The 10,467-nt window shown below is 43.2% G+C and overlaps 1 protein-coding gene across 2 annotated transcripts in view; it reads left to right on the forward strand.

The window, feature by feature from the left end:
* Eif4enif1 (eukaryotic translation initiation factor 4E nuclear import factor 1) overlaps nucleotides 1–9,550 on the forward strand; it is a 41,835-nt gene extending 32,285 nt beyond the window's left edge. For both annotated transcript variants that reach the window (XM_006972909.3, XM_042285746.2), the window contains exons 12-19: nucleotides 28–211; nucleotides 1,275–1,354; nucleotides 1,911–2,050; nucleotides 3,923–4,007; nucleotides 5,305–5,437; nucleotides 7,274–7,618; nucleotides 8,084–8,248; nucleotides 8,794–9,550. In XM_006972909.3, the coding sequence (XP_006972971.1) occupies nucleotides 28–211; nucleotides 1,275–1,354; nucleotides 1,911–2,050; nucleotides 3,923–4,007; nucleotides 5,305–5,437; nucleotides 7,274–7,618; nucleotides 8,084–8,248; nucleotides 8,794–9,032 (1,371 nt within the window). In that variant the 3' untranslated portion in view covers nucleotides 9,033–9,550. The remainder of the gene's footprint in view (nucleotides 1–27; nucleotides 212–1,274; nucleotides 1,355–1,910; nucleotides 2,051–3,922; nucleotides 4,008–5,304; nucleotides 5,438–7,273; nucleotides 7,619–8,083; nucleotides 8,249–8,793) is intronic.
* Nucleotides 9,551–10,467: the final 917 nt, after the last annotated feature.

Genomic DNA, 10,467 nt, shown 5'->3' on the forward strand with positions numbered 1-10,467 from the left:
ACAGGGATCTGGCATTTCTGCCTATAGGAACTTCTGGGTCAACCGGTTCAGAGACCTGCTTCTTCCAATCTTCTCAGTGGCCTTATGGGGAGCTTGGAGCCTACAGCATCTTTACTGAGCCAAAGAGCGCCCTCTCCTCCTATGTCACAGGTGTTTCAAAATCGAGCAGCCTCAGCAGACTACCTTCATCCAAGGATACCATCACCACTTGGTAACTAGTGCTTTAGCAGTGATGGGGTTGAACCTAGAGCCTCATGCCTACCAGTTAAGCACTCCACTGTTGACTTAGGTTCCCACTTCAGTAACTGCTGTTAAGCCTGTCAATCTTCCCTTATGTCCAAGTAGGATAGACTTGTTCCCTAGACTCAGCAGTCTACGCTTAAAGAATTTTAAAGGGAATGTATAAATGAGTCATACTGATTGATGTAGAGAGTGTAACGTCCAGGTGGAAGATAGTTTATCATCCAGCTACCCTCCTAAGTCAGTATGTTCATAGTAAACTTCTTTGTGTAGCTCTTTAGTTTTCTTGTTTAGAGAATTTAGCTGAAAAGTTTAATTTGGATTTTTAGGTCTATCCTTGATAAAAAGCAAGAACTTGAGGAAAGCCAGGAGGTGATAGTACACTCCTTTAATCTTGGCACTTGGGATGATGAGGCAGGAGGATCTCATGTTTTAAGGCCACCCTGAGCTACATAATGAGTTAGAGGCTACATGGGGCGCTGGTCGCAGTAATGACTTTCTGGTGAGCAGTTGAAGTTGGTAAACAGTGAGCTGTGAAGTGCTGGGTTGGTTCAGAATGTGCCTGGAAGAAGCACTTCAGAGAGCTGTCTTAGTGTTTATGCCGTCAAACCACCGGAGGGTGCCAGGCTTCTTGCCTTGGCCAATCCAGTCCCTTAGTATTTGTCCACAGTCCTACAGACTTGTGTGGAAACTCTGACCCTCGGAGCTCTGGACTCTGCTTGAATGCCAGCTGGCCTGTCAAGCATGGCCATTCTGCTGAATGGAAATAGTCTTAGCCAGAGAGCTCTCGGCTCTGAAAAGGACAAAGGTGACAGCTTAGTGGAAAGAAGGTTACAGCAGCAATTGAGGCCATTAAGAACTTTGCTTGAGGTCCACATACACACGCTGGGGGAGGAGAGGGGGAAGGGGACGTCTTATCAGGCCGCAGAAGCAACACTTCCCTATTGAGCAAGCACCAACATGCTGGTGGGAATGCTTATGCTGTCCCAGGCACTAATGCTTGACATTCATTGATTCTGGAACTTTCCTGGCAGGTTTCCCATCAGGACCCCAGCAGCTACTTGGAGATCCATTCCAAGGCATGCGCAAGCCCATGAGCCCTGTCACAGCCCAGGTCAGGCTGAGCTCTTCCTCAGACCGGTCCAGTCTCCTTGCCTTTTCACCCTTGCTGTTGCTTGTGGGGTAGAGAATTGAACTGCACCAGTGAAATACATGGTTTGCTCTGCAATGATACTTTAGTTGAAGTGCATTCCGAGGAGAAAATTGCTGAGTGATGAATTCTATTTAAATTAAAAAATGTTTAGATTTATGGGTATGAATGTTTTGCTTCCATTTATGTTTGTGCGCTATATGTGTGCTCATTGCCCAAGGAGTTTTCAAAAAGTCATCAGATCCCCTGGAACTGGAGTTAAGACATTTGTCAGCTGCCATGTAGGTGCTGGGAATTGAACCTGGATACTCTGTAATAACAATAAATGCTCTTAAACACTGAGCCATTTCTCATCCCACTATTTAAATTTTAAAAATATCGTTCGGTGGACAGCAGCATAACAGCTTAGTTTTTGTAATATCATTTTTCTTAGCTGCCTTTTAAGTCACGAGACAGACCTTTGTGGAAAATTGAACTTCCTCGTATTTCACTGATTGTCCCTTGCTATTCTGTTGAGCAGATGAGCCAGCTAGAATTGCAGCAGGCTGCTTTGGAGGGGCTGGCCCTCCCACATGACCTTGCAGTTCAGACAGCATCCTTCTATCAGCCTGGTTTTAACAAACCACAAGTGGATAGAACCAGAGATGGACTCAGAAACAGGTAAGCCACTAATCCTACTTATGCAGATTTGGGTACTGATTGGTAAATAGTCTTCTGAGATTGGTAAATCATACACACACACACACACACACACACACACACACACACACGTATATATCTCATAAGTATAACTTGCATATGGTATGGTGATCCACTGTAAGATGGGAATTCCATCCCGCTGCAGATGCTGTCAGAGGAATACAGTTGAATTCTACAGGATCCCGCTGTGTGCCCTGTGCTTTCATTTTTTTTTATTCTATATAGTTTTGCATTCTTAATTTGTAAATGACTTTTGAGTTAGTTAGCTAAATCATAATAGTGTCATAATTGGACCTTACAATTTGTTGCAAGTGAATAATTTTTTAAATTTATAGTGTTTCTACCAGTTAATTTCTTTTTCTTTTTACTGTGCCGGGTATTGAACTCGGGGCCTTGGACATGCTAGACAAGCACTCTGTTGTTACACACCCACACCACTTAGCCCTTGTTTCTGCTGTTTTGTTGTTGTTTGGTTTTTTTAAGGCAGAGGCAGGGTCTGAACTCTAACTTTGGCTGAACTGGAATTCCCAGCAATCCTCTTGTGTCTGGGATTGTGATGGGGCCTGCAGCCGCCACCACTCCACACCCCACCCCTGGCTATTCCCCTCCTTTGCCCTGCACCATAAGAGATCATTTCCTCGAGAAGGGAGTTTATTCCCTGTTGTGTCTCAAGCACTGATGGTGTTGTCTAACACATTGATGCTCTGTTTATAAAAAGGAGCCAGGGGTGGTGATGCACACCTTTATCCCAGCGCTTAGGAGGCAGAGGCAGGCAGATCTACAGAGTGAGTTCCAGGACAGCCAGGACTGTTAGACAGAGAAATCCTTCTTGAACGCCCCCCACCCAATAAATAAGTATAAATGATAAATTTTGTGAACCCCCAGGTTTGGGGTTCTTTCCCATGTACACTTAGAATACATTGCTCATGTTCTCAAACTTCATCTAAGAGTAGCGTAGTTTGTGAATACTGATTGGAAAGCTTACAGATTTAGGATCCCATCATTGCCTACGAGTCAGAAGATTTCAGTCATTAACGATAGGTATACATTGTGTAAGTGCATATAAATAAGCTTTTTCTCAACTTGTTTCTATGTCAACCCTGTTTCCCATTTTCTTCTAGGCTAAGGGAGAATAAATAGAATGGCTGGGGATAGTGCCTTCCAGCAGAGACAGGAGAATGTTTGCATTGAAGGCCAGCCTGTTCTACATAGTGAGTTTCAGAGTAGCCAGAACTATGTACCTTTCAAAAGTATTTTTTCTTTGACAGGTCTGATCATAGGCATAGGTCAGAAGTGGTAGGGCATGATGAATGGACACTCCCAGTTCTCAGTTTGATTTGAGATAGGGCACCAGTTGCGTTGCAGACGATGCTAATTGGTGCTGCCCCTACCTTCTGGAGTATACCAGCCTCCAGAATGAAGGCCTTTAACCCCACTGGTGTAGTTTACAACTAAACTATATATATCAGCCCAGATAACACCACATGCCTAAAGTCCCTGCGCCTTCTCTCTGAACCTTTGTTCCTTCGTAGCTTCTTTCTGGTCTCACCTAGCTTAATGCAGCTTCTTCCTCCAATCCTTTCTTTATTTTCCCTCTATACCTTGTTTGGTATCTTCCATCTTGGTTTGCTTTGGGTTATTGACTGCTTCTACCACACAGAGCTTTTGTCTTCCCTCAGAATTTAACATTGCTCTTTCATATTTTGAGTGTTTAAGAAATTAAATTGGATAAGTGAAAGGTGTGTTAAGTTCCTAGACTGGTCTTGAGTTACATGGTTTTTGACTTGGCATTAAGTAGTCTGGAGCTGACACTGTTAATTGATCTGTTCACAGGCAACAGCGCGTATCAAAGTCACCAGCACCCATGCACCGAGGAAATTCCTCTTCCCCAGCTCCCGCTGCCTCCATCACAAGCATGGTCAGTGACCTTTAGTAACTGAATGGCTTTAAGATTTCTGCATCTGGTTATCTGTGTTATACCAGTGTGTTCCCTGTGTCTCTGAATGCCTTCCACAGGAATACTACCTTTTATGCCTATTTATTTTTTAGGTCTCCCCCTAACTCACTTTCTAGTAAAGTCCCTACATTGAGGAAAGTATGCTCTAGGAGATAGATGAACTTGTGCCAGGACACAAGAAGATATCAGTGCTTAAAAATACAACTGGGCTAGGCCTAGTGACATACACCTAATGCCAGCACTTGGGAGGCAGAGGCAAACGGATCTCCGAGTTTAAGGCCAACCTGGTCCTAGCGAGACCCTGTCTAAAAAACAAACCAGAATAGCTGGTGTGGGGAAGTAGAAGGAGGTGAGAGGAGTGACTGGTCACTTCTCAGGGAGTCCAGCGAACATGCTGGCAAGTCCGCAAATATAGTTCTCTTCTGTTACAGGTGTGCTTATTCATGTGGTAAGGGTAGCGTTAGCACTGGCTTTTTTTTTTTTTTTTTTTTTCCACTCCTACAGACCTTTATTATCCAATCAAAGCTGATAGACAAATGGGAAAAAAACAATTGTTCTATGCTTCAGGACTCCATATGGGTCTCTGCACTAAACAACTCAAAAGCTCTTGCGTTAGAGAAATTCTGGAAGGAGTTTTGTTTATGAGTTACATCTTGTCTCCTACCTTAAAATTTTTGGGCATATGCATAATAAAATCATTAAAAATAAAACAGAAACAGGAACAAAGGACCCTCATTGGTAAGTTCCTAGTAAGTAAAGATAGTTGAATTTTCTTGTATGCAATTGTTTTGTTTTTTGTTTTTTGTTATTTTTTTTTTTAAAAACCTTAGGAACAAGGGGTATCATAAGTTCTGAGGTTGTCTTTGAAACATCCCTTTCGTGTTTACCAAGGTACAGTTCCAGGCATACCCTCCTCTCTTCCCCTCCCCATCCCAGGCTAGATAAACATGAGAAGAGAGACAGACCCATTTTTACAGGTGAACAAGTGCTGAAACTCTTAGGACAATGACTATTTGCCTCTTTGTGTTTTCTGCCAGTGGCTATAGACCAGAACATTAGAGTTGCCTCTACCCATGTAGGCAAAATGGGGGCTCTTCACTCTGTTGAATGACTTCACCGATGAAGCCAGGCCCAAGGGCAGGTGCTGCATAGCACAGTAGTCAAGTGCTTCCAAACATGTGCAAGACCCTAGGTTTAAATCCCTGTGTCTAAAAGCAAAAAAGCTTCAGTGTGCTAATTGTGCCCCTCTTCTTTGCAGCTCTCTCCTTCCTTCACCCCTACCTCAGTGATCCGGAAGATGTATGAAAGCAGAGAGAAAAGCAAGGAGGACATAGCACCTGGAACAGTGGTGCCTGGTGATGCTAAAGAGGATACTCAGAAGGCCAGCGAAGGTACCGCTCACCTTGTGTGTGTCAGAACATAGGCGTGCATGACTGCATTGTCAGGGAGGTGGGTTGGGTGAGCTCAGTCAGACTTGCTGGCTTGACATTCTGTCCAGCTGGAATAACAGTGCTAGCTTAGGATTCCTACTAGTCTGCGAAGTTGAATGACAGATGCAATTGGCATATTAATACAGTTCAGTTCTTTCTAAAATTTTAAGTGTATTGCCTACAGGGATGTCTCTACAAGAGGGCATCAGAACTTCTGGACCTGGAGTTCCAGGTGGTTGTGAGCAGCCATGTGGGTTCAGTTCTTCAAGATCATCCAATGCTTTTTAACTGCTGACCTTGTGTCTCTAGCCCCAGCTGTTCCATGTGAACTGAAGATACTGTTTGCTCTACCATTTGTGTAGAGCAAGACACTTCACTAAGTTGGACCGCGTTTGTGGCCTAGTTTTACCAGTAGCTGTCCTTTGCCTGAAAGGTGTATAGAATATACAGGCTTTCTTTTCTGGTATAGGTTGTTGGTTGGTTGGTTGGTAGTTTTGTTTTGAGACAGGATCTCACTGTGTAAACTCACAAAGACCTACTGGTCTCTGACTCTCAAGTCCTGGGATATAAGGGACTTCCTCCTAAGCCTGATAATTTATGATTTTTGTTTTTAAATGTTATGTCATGAATCTTTGAGTTTTTTGGGTTGTATCAGAAACCCTTTATGCATTGGGAATGTAGATTCGTGTTAGAATACTTGCTTAGTATGTAGAAGGCCATGGGTTCATGTCTAACACTCCTCAAGGAAGGAAAACAACAACAACAAACCCATTATTCCAGCAAGAAATTGGAAGGCCTCAAAACTTGGCATCTACAGGCCGGAGATATGGCTCCAAGCACTGGTTGCTCTTCCTGGGACCTGGGTTCATTTCCTAGCACTCTCATGGCTGCTACAACCATCTGACTTCAGCCTGGGGTATCCAGTACCCTCTTCTGGTCTCTGAGCACTGAATTCACATGATGCACACACAGACATAGGTGCAGGCAGAACACCTATCTATATACATAAAATTAAAAAAATTGAGGATGCTTTTGTACAAAAATCAGAGCTTTAAAAACAAGGATTTGGTGAGATTGTAAAATGGTGTGCCACTTTGACAAAACAGTTTGGTGGTTGGTCAAAATGCAAAACATTGTTACTCTGTTACTCAACAATTCTACCCTTAGGAATATATCCTCAAACCACTGAAAATGTGCACCTATGAAACATGTACATGAAGGTTTACAGCAGTGTGTTGCTAATAGTAAAAAAGTTAAAACAACTCAAATAGCTATCAAATATTAGAGAGAAATAAAATGTGGCTTATTCATACAATAGAATATTATTAAGACATAAAAATGAATGAGAAACTGACAGATTAAATGACTTTGGCGAACCTTCATAATTTCATTTGTAGATCTTTCCATTTCTAATTTATAAATGCATTTGGGGTTATAAATTATAAATGTACTGTCTCCTGTCAACATTGTATACTTCTATTTGATGATTTCTGTAACAAACATTATATGGAAATGTTTCCAAGTTAAAAAAAAAAAAAAAATTGAGGATAAAACGAAACACAATTTTGGCATCTAGTCGTAGCTCGAGACCTTAACTCAACTCTCCTGTGCTTTTGGAGAGTTGCAAGTATGCATGTCTACTTTTAAGGCAAATCACATTCCATGAAATCCTCTAACTGGTTAAGAGGAATCAAGGAAGAATTGTCAGCTTTTTAAAAAGATTTGCTGGGCTGTTGGGAATCAAAATAAATTGGGAAATGGTTTCAATACCAAAATATTCTGACTGAATCCTTACAGAGAACCTGCTGTCATCTAATCCCATACCCAGTACTGATCACGACTCTTCTCCTACGACAAATCCTAAACTTTCGACATTACAGCGTTCTTCGTGCTCCACCCCACTGTCCCAGAACAACCGTTATACCAAAGAACAAGACTATCGACCTAAAGCACCTGGGAGAAAAACACCCACCCTCGCACCCCCAGTTCCAGGAACACCTTTTCTTCGCCCTACCCACCAAGTTCCCCTGGTCCCTCATGTTCCTATTGTTCGGCCTGCTCACCAGCTTCACCCAGGGTTGGTCCAAAGGTTGATAGCCCAAGGAGTACATCCACAGCATCTTCCAAGTTTGCTCCAAGCTGGTGAGTCTCTTGGGTGTGGGTGGTCAGTGGACATTGCATAAAAATTGCTGCCACTAATGAAATGTTTTGCATTATGGGAGGTATACCTAAGTAGTGGGTTCAATCCCCTTAGCCCATTAAGAGATTAGGAAACCTGGCTTTGGCATTCATTTAAAATTGTGTCTCAGTGTGTGCTTGTGTGTCCTGACACATGTATGGAGGCAGAGGCAGGTGGGTCTCTGAGTTCTAGGCTGGCCTGGTCTATAGACCTGATTTCAGGACCACCAAGGCTACACAGAAACCCTGTCTTGAAAAATAAAATGAAGTAGCCTTTCAAAGATTTTTAGTATCTTCAAAAAAAAAGTATGTGCCACCACACTCAGCTACCCAGCTCTTTATTCTTACAAGTTTCCAGATCAGCAGAAACTTGAGGTCAAATTTGAACTTTGTATGCCACCTCAGAAGTTTCTTCTTTCTCCCTGTCAGGTGTGCTTCCCCCTGGGATAGACATGGCTCCTCTACAGGGACTATCTGGCCCTCTCCTAGGTCAACCTTTGTACCCTTTCTCTGCTGCTAGTCACCCTCTCCTAAACCCTCGTCCTGGGACCCCTCTGCACTTGGCAATGATGCAGCAGCAGCTGCAGCGCTCAGGTAAGGTTCAAGAATGGACCAGGCTAGCTGACCACACCAGAAGTGTGAGGAACTCAGTAGCAGGGAGGGATCACTGACTCTTAGTTCCTTAGCTTGTCTTAGTAAGAACAGGTGTCACTAGAGAAACGGGTGACGGGAACTGACCCGGGCAGCCTTTGAGGTTGTTATCACTGCAAGGACAGTGGGAGGCAGGCATGCTCTGGCTTTGTTTTTCACCCCTTTGAAGGCTGAGGATCTTTCCTGAGGTGTGGTCATGTCACCCTTGGTGGGTTTACAGGAGTACCTTAGCTTCCCTATGTTAAGTCATCTAGCATTCTGTACTTTAGGAAGCCCTGGAGTAAATCCTTTCTTTGGTAAGACACTCCACCCCTGAAAGTAACAAACTATCCCAGCATAGTGGGTCAGAAAATATCATCAACAGTGACAGCAGAACGTGGGAGTGAGAATAGCCAAGGGCCCTCTTACTAGATCTGTGATGATTTTTTATGGGTGGGGAGTGTGAACAGGGCTACTTGACTGCACTAGTGACACTGTTTTCTCCATAGTTCTGCATCCTCCAGGCTCTGGGTCCCAGGCAACAGCTATCAACGTTCAGACTCCTCAGAATGTGCCCAGCAGGTCAGGCCTGTCCCACATGCACTCCCCGCTGGAGCATCGTACCAGCCAAAGGAGCAGCTCCCCTGTGGGCCTGGCCAAATGGTTTGGCTCAGATGTGCTACAGCAGCCTCTGCCCTCTATGCCCACCAAAGTCATCAGTGTAGATGAACTGGAATACAGACAGTGAGCGGGGCAGGCGGGCTCACCCATCTGGACCTATGGTGGCACCCTGGTCATGATGCTCATTCCCCATCTTTCTTTATGGGCTTTTACGTTGGAGCACAATGTGTGAAGGGGACCCACCTACCTACGGGATCTACATGACAGAAGCTGTTAACCAATCGATTGGCACCTACATGGTCCAAGTACAAGGGACACAATATTATTAATCCTCGATGTCTTTCTTTTATAAAATATGTGAATGAAGTGTTGGTGTCTTCTAGAGGTGACGCCTAAGGGTTCTGAGGAAATAAAATGTACAGACCCTTATGTACAGATCTGTGTATAAACTTTTGTACATACGTATAGGGTAGCTTTTTTTGAACTTATACAGCTGTACATAAAGTAGCTATTAGTTAGGCCTGTGTCAACTGTTTGGATTTTTTTTCACTTGTATATTTGGGACTTTTTTTTTTTTTTTTTTTTTTTTTTGGTTTATTAAAAGTTGCATATGCCACGCGTGTGAATAAAGTGACTGGTTCTGTATTCATTTCCTCCATGAGTCTCTCATTTCTAATACTGAACCAAGATATTCAGTAGACTTCTCTTTCACATTTAGAAGTTCTGAACTTTTTAATGCATGTAAAGTTCCCATAGCATTAGTTTAAGCTGGGCTAAACCTGAAGGGTATCAATACTGTACCCTTTTTAAAATCATATTGACAGATGAAATTCTGTTGGGGGAACCATCTTTATGGTAGGTTCTCTGAAATGTACTGTCCTGTCCTGTTAATCCAGTTTAACTCCAACTCAGCCTGTTAATATCTTAAGTCTTTTCCTTGCCTCTACTGCATTAGTTCCTCCTGTACTGTATCTTCTATGCTTTCTACTCACAATCTAAAGTATTAATAATTGTAGGGAAAGCATTCTAAAGAACTGTTATCCTGATTAAAGGTTTTTCAGTCCTTTTATTAAACTTATTTTCAATTAGCCCAATTGCTAGATAATTACAAATTTAAGGCTATAAATCCCATTTTAACTCCACTGTAAAGATTAAAAGTATGCCATTCTCCATTTCACATTACTCTATGGGATTTTGACTGCAAGGAGGAATAATAGCCTGTGGCTCCCAAGTCTTGGCTGTCAGTGATACTGGTTATCATCCTTCAGCTACCAACTCTGCTCTGCACTCAGGGCACACGAAAGGGGCTGCCTTTCAATAAAACCTGGCTGTGAAATAACCAGGAGGGCAATCTGGTACTTGCAAATTTATTAGAGGCCCGCACACTCTGAGTGACGTCACAGCCTGAGAAACATGCTGTGTAGACTGACACATGCTTTCACAAGAGGAACCTGGAAAAGGCAGTTCCCAGCTGTCAATGGAGGAACACCAGTGTACTTCCTTGTGGGTCCTGCCTGAGCCAGTGGTGGTGGGGTAAAGTAAGGAAGAGCTGCCAATAGGAA

This window comes from Peromyscus maniculatus, chromosome 10, assembly GCF_049852395.1.
Source record: "Peromyscus maniculatus bairdii isolate BWxNUB_F1_BW_parent chromosome 10, HU_Pman_BW_mat_3.1, whole genome shotgun sequence".
Classification (NCBI taxonomy): domain Eukaryota; kingdom Metazoa; phylum Chordata; class Mammalia; order Rodentia; family Cricetidae; genus Peromyscus; species Peromyscus maniculatus.